At 34.3% G+C, this 18,003-nt stretch overlaps 1 protein-coding gene across 1 annotated transcript; it reads right to left on the bottom strand.

Moving 5' to 3' along the window:
• Nucleotides 1–14,615: 14,615 nt before the first annotated feature.
• Nucleotides 14,616–17,929, bottom strand: LOC106061337 (2-aminoethanethiol dioxygenase-like). The gene has a single exon (XM_013219428.2). It carries the CDS (start codon nt 17,680–17,682, stop codon nt 16,960–16,962), a length of 723 nt encoding a protein of 240 aa, XP_013074882.2. The 5' UTR covers nt 17,683–17,929; the 3' UTR covers nt 14,616–16,959.
• Nucleotides 17,930–18,003: the final 74 nt, after the last annotated feature.

The raw sequence follows: 18,003 nt of genomic DNA, 5'->3' as shown, positions 1-18,003 counted from the left end.
ATCTAGACCTTAAGTCGTCTGGAAAAGTGACTCCTTTGCAATAATTATAAGGCTGTCTGGCCGTGAGTTAAGCACTTTGGATTGTCATCAACTCGTGGTCTCCAGTTCGAACCCTGCCGCTTTCATCCCCTGCAGGAGGTTTGGCTAAGAGACAAAAAACCTTCATCTTTGAAAGAAAGTTTGCTTTGCAAGGATTAAAATGTTGAAGGCATACATTAAGTGTGGATTGTTCACGCATACAAACCAATGTCAAGGACGCTGAAATGAACTTCACGTTGCCAACTCAATAAAATAAACAAGCAGAAGAAAAAAGATTGATTTAAAAAAAACAAGAGAAAGAAACGCTAATTACTGCAATTTATCTGAAAATGGCAGGGTTTAGCTTCCTTTCTGTTATATAAAACAAAATTAATTCATTTGTACTAATTGATTAACTAATTGGTTAATTTTTGGATTGATTCGTGCATTGTCATCCACTGTGAATAATTTTGCTAAATTTCAACTTGATCCGAGAATGGGAAGTGGGAGAAAAATGTGTCAAAATGTAATAAAGGGATTAAATCTATATACACCCACATCTCTCATTAAGTAGCTCTTTTTTCGATATCAGACAAAATAATTAATCACCAATAATTAATTAACTAATTGTTTGTTTGTTTTTTTATTGATTTGTGTCTTGTCTGGTACAAAGAATAATTGTGCAAAGTTTCAACTTGATCCGAGAATGGGAAATAGGAGAAAAAATATTGAAAACTTTTTACCAGACGGACAAACCGATTGACAGACAGACATAGTAAGCTTTGTAATAAAAATTGACCAATAAGCAGAAGAGCTTAGAAATTTTGATTCTTCAGTGCTAAAACGTGCACAAAAATTATCAATTACTTTTAAAAAACTTTATTCTTTACACGGGATACTCCAAAAAGCTAGCTTTTTATAGGTTTTTTTTCCACCAAAGATAAATATTAATGTCTAACTTTAAAATCATTCAATGTCCTTGTTTTGTTTTGTTTTTTTAAATAATTTTTTTTTAAAGTTACAAAATTTACATATTTTATCAGATGAGGAGAGGCATTAAAGGGCCAAAGGTCGATGACCCGGATATTATTTTAAAACACACACACACACAGACACCTGAACATAAGCAAACAGATTTCAGCATCAAATTATCATGATGCGGGCAGCGTAGAATATTAATCTATAATAGTGACTCTAAGGAAAGAAAAAAGCGTCTGTCAAGTCAATAGATCTTTATTCTAACAGTAGACTCGACCGCACAATAAAGTCTTGACTTTCAAAGAAACACAAAGAAAAGAAACTAAAATTAGAATCTAAATGCTGATAAAAACTTTTAGATTCACCCCCTTTGAAAAAAAAAGGTCAACAGTCTTATAGGGCTTTGATTAAATAGTAAAAAAAAAAAAAAAAACTATCTTTCTTCATTTTTATTAATTAGTTTTCCAATGGAACGCTTGGAGAAGTCGTTACTAATCGTCAACAGGGACATACACTTTCATACACATACTATTAGGATGAAGAACAAATCAAAGGCGGCGACTCCATGGCTAGTGTAATCAGAAGCTATTTCACATCCATCACTTTAAACTTTTAAACCTTTTTTCCCTGTACTATTGCTTCTCCCCCCCCCCTCCCCCCACCTACATTTTTATGGTCCCATACATTCAATATGACCAACGACTAGGGTTAACAAATGTTCGGGCCTCTGCGATTTTGGCCAAAATATTTAACCATAGGAAGTTCTTTTGTTTTCCTTGATGCGCTTTGTTTTTGGTATTGTTGTTTTTTATAGACCCGACGCAGGTTTCGAACTAAATACTCATTTCGTTCAGCACCATCTTCCCAAAACACCCACTTCCCTAAGTACACTATTCTAGTAGGCTCGTAGTCCCAATTTAAAAAAAAAATTAAAAAAAATTAAATTAATTTGTTTGAAGATAATGACATACTAATGTTTGCTGACAGTCCTGTATTAGATGAAGACTTAGAGCTGTATCGCCATTAACAAATTTCTCTGGTTCTTTCAGAAATAAAAGTTGTTTCGTTAAAAGTGGAGTGGCATGCATCATTTTAAAGAAATTTTTTAAAAGCTGAGTATATTGTATTTTGTGTACAAGTACTAGATCAGGGGTGGGCAACCTTTTTCTATCGAGGGCCACATTACTATTTTTTTAGGAATGGGGGCCGGATATATATACATAATATGTATTTACAACTTAGAAAAATATGCTAGCTGTCTTTAAATTTACATGTATACTGTATTGAACATTTACATCTTTTTACACTACCTATTGAGGAATTACAACAAGATTTAGCGATTTTTTAAACTAAAACTAATTTTACGAATATTTGCTGTCTTTTACATCATTAAAATTCACCACAACAATTCAGTTGCACTTAATGTGAAGTATTTAATTGTTTACACTTGTGCACAATGTTCCGGACCTGTGGAACTAGCTTAACAGTTCTTATCCTTGTGTCTGCTGTCAAATTATAGACAGTTAACATCGACCTATTGTTTATTTTCAAATAAAAGAGAAATGCTTGTTCACAGATGTATGTGGACCCAAATAATGTAGAAAGGTTAGCACTAAGTTTTTTTAAAGTGTGGAAATACAGCTTCTGTCTTTTATAAAACTTTCGTGGAAGAACTGACTGGAACTTCTCTTTCATGTCATAATTTGCTTGGAGGTATTTCCACTGGAGCTGAACTAAATGGTGAAGTATTGAAAACTTGCTTTCAAATTCCACAACTTTTGTACTTTCAACTATTTTACTAGAAATAGTTACACCTTTCAGCAAAGGAAATGATAAACCTTGTTTTCACTTGCTTGATAGGAGAAACAGAAAAGCTTAGTTTAAAAACATGCTCATACATGTCATGTGCAAGCAACCCGTTGCAAAAACATGAAGTCTACTACTCTGCATTAGAAATAGGCCTATTAGTAACAAAGTCACAGGCAATGTCCTTCAAGGAACATACCAATTTCTTCCTTGAGATCCCATATTCTTCTCAATACCTTGTACGTGCTAACCTAGCAGACACTACTGTGATACCAAACATCGGAATGTTTTGTTTCCACATCTTCAAATACATCTCGGAGCTGCTTGTGGTTTAGACCCCTAGCTCTGATAAGTTTGATCACTGAGATAATTGAATCAATAATTTGTTTGATATTCAATGCAGCTTCGTGCAAACTTTCCCGTGTAGAGTTTATGGTTGGGATATTGTTCTTTAATTTATTTAAAAAACAACAACAGTTGTTCTCAGTCAAAGCACGGTCTCCATCAGTTGTTACATTTCCCATCTTGCTCCAAGCCAACCCATCACTTTCAACACAGTTATTCATAGCATTGAATATATTGTTATGACTTTGCCATGCGCACCGCCATCCAAGATAGTGCAGAAAGAAGGTGCGCACTATCAGTGACCAGACAAGTCGGATGTTGACATTAGGAGACTAACGATTTCCTCCCAAGTAGAGAGCCAATATGGAGATGTTGTACTCAAGGCAGATGCCCCTTTGTGTTTGTCATGTCTCCATGTAAATAAACGTCTATGTCCTCGTTGAGTTGCCTCACTTAAGTTATTACAATTGGTTGTCAGAAGTGGGATTTATAGGCAACTCAACGAGAGGAGGTAGGATTAGATCTCTATGGCATCGCTGAAGCTATTACATCAGCTCTTAATTAAAGAGCTAAGACAAGAGCTTCGAGACCGAGGTTTAAAACCTCTCGGTAGCAGGGAAACGGTCACGGCTCGTCTGCGGCAAGCTCTGATCGATGAAGAGGAAGATCCGGAGACCTATCAATTTGAAATTGAGCCTCGGATTGTTGATGTAATGGGCAAGATCCAAGACTGTGGGGATGCATTTAAGGAACAATTGAACATGATTAGGAATAAGATGAGGAGCATGATGTGGAACAAAGTAGATGAAAGTGTGTTGCCAGTAGAAGGCCAAATAGACCAAAGTGATAACATTGTGTCGCAAGCAAAAGGAGGAATAAACTCGTTAGGGAAGGAGCAGTTGCCTGGTCAGGACTGTGGCTGCACAAACAGTGGTGATGGAGGCGCTGGGGATTGGAGCGCCGTCTGTGACTGTGTTGTGGGCAAGTCTGTCGGGGGTGACTTTAAGGCGAGAAACGTGACGACGATTGCTTCGACGATCTGAACGGTATGTTTCAAATCGAAAGGAAAGAAACAAATGAAGAAACAAGAGAAGTCTGTTATGTGCCTGAAGTGTTTGTTCCTGTTGCACCTGTTACCAGTATCTCGGTGAGCCGGGCAGATCAAGACAACGTTGGGTCTGCGTCCAAGCTTTCTGCTGTGGACCTTAAAGACCTCTGTTTATCTGTCAGTACCTTTGACGAGAATTCAAACCATGAAAGCCTGAAGACCGTTTCTGATTCCTTGCCTTGGATGACGTCGGGTAAAATTGTGAATACGGGCCCCAACAATGGCCGAGACAGAAACAACGAATTTGACTTTGGCAGCGGCATAAGAGAGAACTCGATGCTTGGCAACTGCATCCAGACGATTGACATGAACTGTATATGCGGCGCCATGCGGGGATAGTGCCCATGCCAAGAAACCCAGCTACAAGATCTGAACTTGACAGAAATGTGTACTTCTGCCCACATCAGAGAGAGTGACTTGAACGGTTGTGAATCAATTCAGCGAAACCTGATGTAGCGGTGGAAGAACATTACAAGGATGCTTCATCGGCATACCTTACAGATGAGGCTGAGAAAGACTCTGTGCCTGAAACCATGGCTACCAGTGGGCCTACAACTGTGTCACGAGACATCCATGGAAAAGGTCCGCTGACTCAGCGTCTTGGAACAACAACCCTGGAATCTACAAAGTTCGCCACAACCTCCATTTGTGTTACGTGGCTGGCAACCATGACCTCCACTAACTCTCCCTGTGTCATCTGGCTGGCATCAGCGACTATCGTCATGAGGTTGAAGCAGCGACCACGACATCGTCTCAAGTGTGGACTGGCCAACTGGAAGAAGAGGAAGCGACGGCCGCGGAATACTGTGCAGATGGCTTCGTGGGCAACAAGCTCCCTGCCGTCTGTGGCTCCCACGGATCGACCTCCACCTGAACTGTCAAACCTCAGCTGCAGTGTTTCTTTTCGGGACGAAAAGTGCTAAGACGGGGGCAATGTTATGACTTTGCCATGCGCACCGCCATCCAAGATAGTGCAGAAAGAAGGTGCGCACTATCAGTGACCAGACAAGTCCGATGTTGAAATTAGGAGACTAACGATTTCCGCCCAAGTAAAGAGCCAATATGGAGATGTTGTTCTCAAGGCAGATGCCCCTTTGTGTTTGTCATGTCTCCATGTAAATAAACGTCTATGTCCTCGTTGAGTTGCCTCACTTAAGTTATTACAATATACTGGCCTGAGTTTGTGTCCTTGACTGAGTGTTTTGAAATATCACAATATGCATAATCTTCATTCGCTTTAAACTTTTAGAATGAAATGCAGAGACAATGTTTCTTTAGCCTCTTCATCATAAGTGATAAGAATTTAATTTTAATATATTTACATTTTTTATATGTTTAATCTGCGGGCACACCTGAATTCTGTAGGTGTCCGCGAACTGCATAAAACACTCTGGCGGGCCGCATGTGGCCCGCGGGCTGTAATTTTCCCCACCCCTGTACTAGATCTATTAAATGCGTGGCCCCTTGAATAGTGACCTATATATTATACAACGCATGTTACCAAAATTATTTTTATTAAATTACGCAAAAGAGCTCTTGTTACTTTAAATCAAAGATTGTATCAAATACATGATCAAAGCTGGTAATGTAATTATTTTGTTTGTTTCACCACAAAAAAGACACGGGTTTATGTTGGACTGGCGCCATTGGCCCCCAATGACGAGCCGTCCCTGACACCGCTGTGTCAATAACAGATGTAGACCTAAATGTTGGGTAACATATGCACTTTATCAGCATTCATTTGAATCGTTTTCTCCCACACGTTATGGAAAGCGTCCACTCAACATCAGTGACATCAATTGATTGGCTTTTAAGAAGGAAAATGATATGTGCAAACTGTTCGCTGTGTCTTTTTAATTGAACACCGTTCTATTTCTGTCAACGATATTGTTATACGTAGTATAGTTTTACTCGAGTCGTATTAATAGTGATATAAATATCCACAATATTTTATGTCTTCTGTTGTTTCACAAATATTTATAACGGACTTGAGACATTATTTATGTGATATAAAATACAAGATTATAAAAGTGCGGGCGTTAGAGGAACATGAATATTAGGATGCAAAAAGAAAACAAAAAAAACACCAAGCTTTGTTTAGAAAGAGATGTCATATTTAGTGTTAGGTTTCCAGTTGCCAACTTGATTTATAAGAAAGTTCACAAAAGTTCAATTTAGCAGTAATGAGAAAACAATTCATGCATAGTTAGCACATTTTGTTTACTGCCACATAATTTCTTTGCAGTCAGTTGCCACAAAATATGGAAGCTTGAGTGATCTGCTTCGTAGACTGAGTTTTGAATTAAGAAATGAATTTTGTAAAAAATATTTTGTGCATAAGTATATTAATGGGGCGAGTTGGCCTAGTGGTAAAACTTGGCATTCAAAACTAGGAGCTAAGGGTTCGAATCCCACTTTTTTTTAGCACGTCCTAAAGTCCAGCCAAATCTAAAGTAAGTTTGTCTTTGTGCTAGTCACATGATATCCTCGTAAACCGCCGGCCATATAAACATGAGCCCTAAACCATGTACATCAATGCCTGGACAAGGGGAGGGGGAATTTTAAATGTATTTTAATGCCTTGCATCATCATATATAAGAGATTTTCATTGCAAACTTCAAATTATGAGTTTGAGCAAATTTATTAATACATTAAGCAAGCATGTAGTTTTATAAGATCAAAATTATGATTTTCATTATTGTTTTCAAACACTCACACATGAATAAATGTTAGTCAAAAAAATAATATTTTTTGTATGAAGACTTGAAAACGGCTCTATTCCCAAAGTATCTCCAATCGGAATGTCCATTCTTGTACTTAGAGGACTTTGAAGCAAGCCTTATTTCGGCAATGTTATTATTAGGCTACTATTATTATTTACAAATAAAAAATCTATTTCATGTTGGGAGTCACTCCTAAAAAAAAGGGTGCTTTGTCCAGAATTTTATTTTCAGACGCCCTGCTTATTTAAGACATACGCTTCGTACGGCTCTAGGTCAACCAATCCCAGGTTCTTGCAAACTGAGGTTCTAGCTATCTCTCGAAGGTTTGCCCAACCATGTTCTCTATGTCTGCGTGAAATTCAAGAAGGACTATTCAATTCCCTTCACTGTTGTCGTAAAAATATGTTAAGTTGATCACAAAGATATCACCATTACCAACAATGCTTTAAAAAATACAAATTAACGGATAAAATGTAAAGAGCAATGCTTTTCACAGATCGATACTGGACGATCGATGGACAATGCGTGCAGACGTCATCTGGCCAGGATTGGCAAGCTCTCTTTTATTCCGCGCACGTTATTTTTGGTCGCCAGTTCTAGTTGAGGCGCTAAAATTGGCATCGCTTTTACGACAGACGGCGCTGTGGAGTACGTGTTTCTGTTTATGGAAGTGACGTCAGAGCTTTGTTGTCATCGATTTGTGGTTCCCGTTTACGTCATAAAATGTGTTGACAAGCGTCAGTTACATGTGTTCATGTCATCAGGGAGGAGGGGAACAAGCGGTGGAACGGAAATGTTTACGTTGGAAATACAACTGAACTTTTTTTTTTTTCGGAATAATAACAAAAATAGCACTTCAGGACTAAAAATATTTTTTGACTTAAAATAAACAAATAAATTCATAAAGTTTGACGCAAAAACTAAATATACTTCTATATATCTTAATGACTATGTATATAGAAATAATTGTTTGTTTTGCTGTTATTGTTTGTTTTTTTTTCTACATCTGAAATGAAAACCAAATACTTCCGGAGGAACCAACGAGCGGTAGAATAAATATACTTTTATTTATGTAGAGCCTACATATATTGTAGTCTACTTATAGCCTTCTCCAATAACATTCGTAAGTTAAATATAGATTCATTTATGCAAAGCCAAGTTTAGATAAATTTATTGCAATATTAGAATATGTATCCTCTGTTCGAGATCCCTCAACTAAAACAAACATAAAATATAGAGCAGTGAGACTTACAACAAACGAATATTCCAATTTGATTAGACTAACACCATTAGTAAAATCACTCAACTTACACACTTCTTATACACTTAACTTATACACTTCAGGTCAGAAGAATTAAAAGTAAAGTAACTATAATACATAAAACACTAAACCATAATTTACAAATAAACAAGGTTACAAAGACAGTTTGTGTTGAAACACAAACTCAACATCGGCCCCTGAGGTGGTCCACCCAGACAGTTAAAAAGGCAGATTTCAATATTTTCAGAAAGAACATCAGAATGAAATTCTATCAAAGAAAAATGACAGAGAAGAATGGAGAAAGAAGGTTGACATATCTTGTCTGGTGCCCCAGTGGTCCAGCAGACCAAAGGATAGGTAAAAGGGAATGTAAAGTTGGATGTAAACCTGGCCTAACTGGTGTCTTATAATGAATATCTAATTGTTTTGTAAAGGGTCAATCTCTTATTCAAATCTACAAGAAAAAAACATTTCCGTAAAGAAAAAAAAAATCCTTTACTTAAGTGTTCTATAGCCGTCTGGCGACGTTGCAGATCACGTGATAATATGAAAAACTACTACAGAAAATTATGCATCCTCTGTTTGGGACCCCTCAACTCAAGAAAACATTAAGAAACTGGAACAGACACAAAATAGAGCAGTGAGATTCATAACAAACGAATATTCACGTTTGACTAGAGTAACACCTTAAGTAAAATCACTAAATTTAAGAAGCCTTCAGGATAGAAGACTCAAAAGTAAAGTAGCAATTATACATAAAACACTGAACCATAATCTTCAAATACAAAATCAAATAAAATACTCTGAAAGACACAAAGATAAAGGCACATTCCTCGTTCCATATGCTACGACAAATTTGTACAAATGCTCCTTCTTCCCTAGTGCTATTAGAGCATGGATTGAGTTCCTGAGCTAGCCAGGAAAACCAGTGACTTGGCAAAATTTAGGTCATTGGTTAATATGCATGACTAAATGCATGACGCGTAGGACGTAATCATCTTCTTCTTTGAAGTAACGTCTGTATTATATAAGATAAGAACGAATAGATAGGCTACAGCCATCTATATCGACGAATGTTTTAGAAATTCTCAAACTTGTATAATGGAAAGGGAAAAAAAAAAGGAAAATTGGAAAAAAATACGGAGGGGTAAAATCCTAGGTATTACCATACATTCATATATTAATGAACCTTCTTAAATGCATTTATTTAATCCTTACAACTATCTTACTGAAAAATTTAAAATCGCTGACCGAGGTTGGTCATTAATGGGCAATGGAGACCACGAACCAAGCAGATATTCAAACTACTTAAAACTATTAAAATGTTGCACAATAAACACCAGATGTGGGCTATTTAAAATAAATCTCTGTCTCTGCCATTACACTGAAAATGTGATCTGGTCGATTACAATGATAAAAATTTCATTTAGATATAGATCTATATAGCTAAATTAACAAACATAATGCAGGCCGATTACATAACAGATATAAAAACTGCCAGAGTTTTTTTTTTAAAGCTAATTAATCTAAATTAATTTTGAACAATTAAGTTTTTGCACTTGAAAGCATGTGGTTTGTCTCAAATATGAAGTAAGGTCCTTAACTTTGTTCATTGTACTAAAAGGCCCTGAAGCCTTAAGTTTTGAATTCAAAACGAGACACAACTAGAAGTTTCCATTGAGCGTAGAGATCTCCGAGGGACATATGGAGTGATCAGTTCACCAAGATACTAAGACATTTCACTTTCTAAGAAGCACTGGTAACATAGAGTGGACATCTTGTAATCAAATCCTGAACTCACATTAAACTCAATTATGGAACAAACAAGCTGCACATTGTGATAAAATCATTGAAGTCAATTGTGGAACAAACAAGCTGCACATTGTGATAAAATCATTGAACTCAATTGTGGAACAAACAAGCTGCACATTGTGATAAAATCATTGAACTCAATTGTGGAACAAACAAGCTGCACATTGTGATAAAATCATTGAACTCAATTGTGGAACAAACAAGCTGCACATTGTGATATAATCATTGAACTCAATTGTGGAACAAACAAGCTGCACATTGTGATATAATCATTGAACTCAATTGTGGAACAAACAAGCTGCACATTGTGATAAAATCATTGAACTCAATTGAGGAACAAAGAAGTTGTGCATTGTGATATAATCATTGAACTCAATTGAAGAACAAAGAAGTTGTGCATTGTGATATAATCATTGAACTCAATTGAGAAACAAAGAAGTTGTGCATTGTGATATAATCATTGAACTCAGTTGAGGAACAAAAAAGTTATGCATTGTGATATAATCATTGAACTCAGTTGAGGAACAAAGAAGTTGTGCATTGTGATATAATCATTGAACTCAGTTGAGGAACAAAGAAGTTGTGCATTGTGATATAATCATTGAACTCAATTGAAGAACAAAGAAGTTGTGCATTGTGATATAATCATTGAACTCAATTGAAGAACAAAGAAGTTGTGCATTGTGTTATAATCATTGAACTCAGTTGAGGAACAAAGAAGTTGTGCATTGTGATATAATCATTGAACTCAATTGAAGAACAAAGAAGTTGTCTATTGTATTATAATCATTGAACTCAGTTGAGGAACAAAGAAGTTGTGCATTGTGATATAATCATTGAACTCAATTGAAGAACAAAGAAGTTGTGCATTGTGTTATAATCATTGAACTCAGTTGAGGAACAAAAAAGTTATGCATTGTGATATAATCATTGAACTCAGTTGAGGAACAAAGAAGTTGTGCATTGTGATATAATCATTGAACTCAGTTGAGGAACAAAGAAGTTGTGCATTGTGATATAATCATTGAACTCAATTGAAGAACAAAGAAGTTGTGCATTGTGATATAATCATTGAACTCAATTGAAGAACAAAGAAGTTGTGCATTGTGTTATAATCATTGAACTCAGTTGAGGAACAAAGAAGTTGTGCATTGTGATATAATCATTGAACTCAATTGAAGAACAAAGAAGTTGTGCATTGTGATATAATCATTGAACTCAATTGAGAAACAAAGAAGTTGTGCATTGTGATATAATCATTGAACTCAATTGAAGAACAAAGAAGTTGTGCATTGTGATATAATCATTGAACTCAGTTGAGGAACAAAGAAGTTGTGCATTGTGGTATAATCATTGAACTCAATTGAGGAACAAAGAAGCTGCACATTGTGATATAATCATTGAACTCAATTGAGAAACAAAGAAGTTGTGCATTGTGATATAATCATTGAAATATTCTCATATTGATTATGTTCGATATTTCAACAGAAGGCAGGGGAAGAACTATGTGAGACTACGAAGAAATTAGTTTATTGATAAAAAGATGTAGGTATTTAAAGTATTTAAATTGAAAAAAAAAAGTTAATTCAACATCTACAGGATAAAATATGTATTAGACCAAAGAAGAATGCGATTTTTCTAAATTGCAAGATAATTGTGCATTTAAAAATGAGGCTATAAGAAAATTCTTTTTTTTTTTTAACCATCAGGTCCATTGACTTTGAAGTAATGGAAACCCAAGAAGGACTATATAAATTATTGTAAGTTATGGAGGGTTCCAACGGTTGAATGTGAAAGATTACTGGAGCAAAGTGTCTGAATCTTCTAAGACTGTCTTCATTTTGTTTTGTCCCCAGCCACAGCTCTAGTTACCATTCGTAACACGCAATAGGAACCAGATCTTTACCATACGTCAAACCTACAGCTTACAGAGCATGGCAGCTGACGACATTCAACTAGTAAAATGTAAAGCCAACTGTCCGCCACGAGACGCTACCAAAACTAAATGTTATGCCATAATAAATGATAGCCAAGACCAGGAACATGCGCAGTGACGTAGACCACTGATTGAGTGCATAGCAACAGTTATAGATCCACAAAAGTCAGAAGCAGTTGTAATCTCTCCTGAACATTTGAACTAAAAAAAATGTCAGCAGAAAGAAACAAAAAGTAGGACCAAGATTGAGTTGTAGAAATGGCAAAGTCCAGTGGAACTGCTTATCAATCTAAGTTCTCTACCCGTCTGTCACTGTTAGCTCACGAAAACCGAAGCATTAACTAAGACGTTCACTTGTCAAATAGTTCACATGCAATTAGGACGTCAAAATATCCAAACCTGCTTAGGCAGAATTAAAAGTAGGTCAAAGTTTGAACGCATTTCTGATAAAATCAAACACGAACACAGCAATTTGAACACAGTGCGCAGTGTGTTGCGGGGAGGGGGGGGGAGCAGTTGATTTTGGGGGCGGGGGGGGGGGGGAAACAACAGAACCTAAGAATAAGGCCTAGTTACACAAATTGTTTCAAAATTCATCTGAGAAATAATAAGGAATACTGCGTTACTGAGAATCAAACTGAAAAAAGTCTCCTACCGTTAAACCATGGTCAGGATTAATTAGGGCAGTGTATCCCAAACTGTGTTCCGCGGAACAATATGGGCTCGCGAGGCTTGAAGATGCCTTCCACGAACTACTGGAATAATAAATCTGTGCGATTAGAAATGTTTTTACTAATTGTTTTTGTTAAACTTTAGATTCTATCACATTTCTGGAATTGGGAGAGGGGTAGGGAAGAAGGGGGATATCTTTTTGAATGTTTACAAAAATTCACTTAGGCCTCAGAAGTCCTCACTTTTTTTAAAATAGAACTGTGAGTAAAATTATATGCATAATAATCATTTAATTTAAATATGATTAAATTAATTACATAAAACCGCTAAAATATATTTTAAAACATATGCATACCAGTATGTATTATTTAAATTGGTAAATAACTTTTTTTAATTAAAACATTTTTGCTGACTTTCAAAAGTTTAACCAGAATGCTATGTAGACCAATACGTAATAATACATAATGTATAAAATTGCTAAATAATTATAGCAGTACGGTAATCATAAAAATAAAGTAAAACAGAATATGCCATTACCAAAGACGTCTATAAATATATTCAGGCCTCAATTAATTGGGTACCCAATAAAAGAATATAAGCTTTTTTTAAAAAAAAAACATAACATTATAATATGTTTGCATGTGGATTATGTGGGGGCCATTGATGACCTTTGCACATGTCATCTTGCTTATATTCTGCTGTGCTCAACATTTCCTGAAGAGAGTCTCATTAGCACCGATTTCCCTACATCAAAAAAATAATCAATGACCCCACGTGTCAGATTTAGCTCTCAGATGTAAACTAATTTATTTAATTTGCTTGTAAAATGTTTCCATGTTTTGCATGTTCCTTCAGAGTTGAAGATAATTTACTTCCTATTCCAAACCTTCTTGAAGACGACAGGGGATGGGAGCTGGCAAGGTTTGAACCCAGGACCTTCGATGACACTGAATGACAGTGCAGTGCGCAAACTGCACAACCAGGCAGTTTGAGAAATTCTTGCAAGGTAACTTCCTCTGGAAAAGTAAGGCCTTTTTACAAAGCTTATAGCAACTCACTCTATCTGTCTGTCAGGTAAAAAGTTTGTACTTGTTATTTCTCTGACACCCAATTTCGGATCAAGCTGAAATTTTGACAATTACTTCTTTTACTTGACAACTCGAGAATCAATTTAAAAAATTAACCAATTAGTTAATTAACTATTGTTACCAGGTACCGTACGGTAATTAATTATTTTGTTTGGTATTTTGAACAAGGAAAAAAACTGTACTTGACCATTATAGGTCGTCGCTCTAAATTGAACAAACAATATATAACTATATTATTTTCTCGTCATAAGTATCTTACTAGCAGATTGGTTAGCATGACGGCCTGAGCCACCAGTTCAAATTCAGGTCGTTCCCTTATTTTTTTTTTTTGTTAATGCTTTAAAAGCAATTAAGGTAAAATCCATCCAGATATCCCTTTCTTTCTCCAACCCATCATTCCCAAATTTCCCAACTGGTCCAGATAAGTCAGGGGTTCTCAACCTGTGGGTCGCAACCCCTTAGGGGTTGATTGACCATTTGCCAGGGGTCGCCTAAGACCATCGAAAATATGGATTGTTATTGTCTACCCTACAATTCTGTTTTTGTGTAGGGGGGGGGGGGTCGCGGCAGAGTGGGGGATTGTAAAAAGGGGTCGCCGAGCTTAAAAGGTTGAGAACCGCTGAGATAAGTGATAGGATCATAGGGTACCGGTACTGAAAAACCTAAAAGCATGAAATAGTGCTAAACAAAAACAATTGGTAAAAATATTATTAATCGCAAAGATTTATTGTTGTTGATCTAGATCTATAACAAATTTAATTACATGACTGATCCAAACTAATTACTTCGTATACGCTTTGTTTAAAAAAAAAACATTTGTAAAATGTAAAAAATTGTTTAAAAAAAAAAAAAAAAAGAAAAAAGTAAATTATTTTGAATGAACATGTTTTTTTTTTTGTATTCATAACTGGTTATATAATGATTATATAAAATTGTGTAAACCTTAATAAGAAATAATAGTACCTATTTTCAAATATAACTGAAACAAAATTACAAAACCAACGGAGTTCATATGAAATTCTTGAAATTTAACTTGTCAAGAAAAAACAAAACAATCTTTGATTAGAGTGAGTCTGTCCAATGTAAAAGTATGTTGAATCATTAATTACAGTTAATATACCATTTACAATTATAACAATTGTGTTGAGTCATTTCCATTTATCATAAACTTCAGCAAGATTTAAATGAAAACGAAGCAAAAATAGCACTATTATTTGTGAAATATACTTCAACATAAGACTTAAGAAAAAAATAAGTATCAGATTTATTGGTTGAAGTATACATACATACTAGCAAGTTTCAACTCTTTTTTTTCTTTCAGCCGATCACATTTGAAAAATACAATCAGAAGGAACAGAAAATAATAACTTGTGAAAAGGTTGAATGGTTTTAGAAGGAACAACAGTCATATTTTACAAATCTAACTCAAAATAGATTACGACACAATGTTTAATTCATACTGGGAAATATAAGAAGTATAATACCAGTATCTATATATGTATAACAATAAACCATTATAAAAAACATACAATGTAGACTTGATATTTTTATTTTAGAAAAAAAAAATTATTTCAATACCCACTAACTGTTTCATAGATATAACCAGTGCTTTTTTTGTGACAGTACGCACCAATACATGTACTGGCAACTTTTTCGATTTTGGTAAAAATTATTACTTTTCTTGTATTTTAACGTTTATAAATTAATTTATTAGTAGCTAAACGTTAGGCAATCCATCACCGAGTCCGCACCTATTTTCTTGCAAAAAAACGCACTGGATATACCAGTCAACTAATTTAAATTAGTTTATTATTTTAAAAGAGTTAAACAAAGACGGTTTGAATTTAATTTTAGGTGCACTAGTATGAACATATGTTTCATGTTTCTATTGCAATGCAAAAAAGGAAAACATATCAATAGTGAATTTGTCACAATTATGTTAAAAAATTTAAAACATTACTAAACAAAATTAAAAAACAAAGACCTTAATAATAACTGAAATATATATGTTATATAAATACTTTAATAATACATTAATATCCGTCCTCCCAGATATTTTAAAATGAACAATTATTTCAAGATGAAGTTGTCTTGAGTTAAAACAAGCATATAGAAATATCCCAATACAATGAAGCAAATTTATAATCTTTAAAGCTCAAATACTGCTGTGGTAGCTGATTGAAAGACAATCAAAGAAATTATGCACTGAAAGAAAATAGTTAAGAGACTATGACATTCACTTTTCAATAAATTGGAACAGAACACCTTTTTTTAAAAAATACTGGTATATAAATAAAAAGGATTTTTTAAAAAATCATATTTTTATGAAAACATGACTTTTCTCATTTAGAATCTTAAAGTTATCAATGTTGGTATATTATCACATTGAAAAGAAATATTTAAAGAAGGATAAAAAAAAGAAGAAACAAGTACAGGTATTTGATTCATAGAAAATGTCTACATCACACAACCAATTCTAGCAATATATATGCTAATTAAAATAACATAATTTTCCATTTAAAAAAAATGTGATGAATAAGGTTTACAAATCATTTCAAATTATTTATTTTTTTGTGGAATGATGACAAGATCAAATAAAAATCTAGCTGGTTTCCAATATTAACAATATGTCCAAACATTTGGCAAATGCATTTTAAAGTTTCCCATATATCTTACCCTATTAAATGGTTACTAGAAAATTTAGCTAGTTATTTTAAATAAATATACCTAAATTATATGGTATATTACACTTTTAAAGGTCTTTTTTTTTCTCAATTTAATGCTAAATGAATGGATTTTTTTTTAAGTTTGAAAAAGAAACAGTAATCAAGTTATAAATAGTTTTCCTTTAAATAATATATTTACATTGATCAGTTAAAAAGCAATGAACATGCTGTTAATGTTTTTATCAATAAACTAGTGGACCCCAGATTTGGATCATTATCCAAAATTTATTGTTGATAATATCTAAAGAAGTGTTCATCTTAGGCTAATCAATGCACCTAATAAAAGGCATACCATTATACTTAAAGAAAGGTTTTCAAGGTTAAAAGTCAACTTTGATAGCATGGGAATTTATACAATTAATTATTTTTCTAAGCAGGATTATTTCAATCAAACATTTTTTTAAATAATTAAAACAATGGATAACACACTCTTTTTAGTTTACAGGGAAAAAAATGAATGAAATTGTTTTATATTTACTAGAAGTGTCACATTGGGTCAAATAGAGGAACTCCTTTATATTTTAATGTATCACACCAATAACTTCTTGGCTGTGGAATTTCTAAAAGCCATTTAATATTCAATTTTGAAAATGGCAGCTCTTGATAATAGTGGCAACTTTGATCACTTTCATAAGGTGGTGCCAAAATGTCCAAAAATGCAGCTATATTTGTTACTGGTTGAATTTCATGGATGTTGCCTTCTATAGGCATCAAAACACAACAGTCATCTTTATCTGTCAAAATAATGTCATTGTTTTTTTGAACAGTCTTTATATTTTTATAATATGATCTTGTTAAAGGTTGTGACTGAGAATTTGATAAATTATAATCTTCTGGCAGAGGCAATTTGTTAATTTCTGTATATGAAATAATTTTAACTGCTCCACAAATTACTTTTAAGAGACCGTGCATTTTCGGATGATCATGAAGAGGTATAACTCCACCCGATTTAAGTACAAATATTGACATAGTAAACGTCCTGTCCTGATGTAAGTGAATGTACGTGACAGGAGCAATTTCTTGTTGATCATGTTTTCTGTAGTTATCTATCTCGTCTATTTCCTTAACATCGAAGTTTACGTCCTCCATTTTTATCTCATTTATCGCTCTAATTAAAGGTGTGAGGTGTTCCTTCGTTATTTTATCGGGAGACACCATTCCAAATATTTTAGCAGAAAGATTGGCTAGTTTTTGTATGGGCGTTGCCATCTTGGTTGTGTATAATGGGATATTAAAAAAACGAAGCTAGATGTAGATCTAGATCCCAGAGTCTAGATGCAATCTATTTTTTTTAAAAGACTTTGAAACATTGGAAAATAATAGGTCTACTAGATCTAGAATACATCTAATAACTTATAGATTTAAAATATTTAATAAAGTCTATAGATCTAGACTCCAGACCTTGATAACTTTTGAAAGTGATTTCAATAATTAACACTAGAGTAGAGGTCTAGATCTATTTATATACTCTATATGGATTAGATCTAGACTAGATAAAATATAGAGCAAAATATTTTGTCGAAACGAAAT

Source organism: Biomphalaria glabrata, chromosome 1 (genome assembly GCF_947242115.1).
Source record: "Biomphalaria glabrata chromosome 1, xgBioGlab47.1, whole genome shotgun sequence".
Classification (NCBI taxonomy): Eukaryota; Metazoa; Mollusca; class Gastropoda; family Planorbidae; genus Biomphalaria; species Biomphalaria glabrata.
Note: the sequence above shows the minus strand (reverse complement) of the source record. Positions and strands in the feature narration are given on the sequence as shown.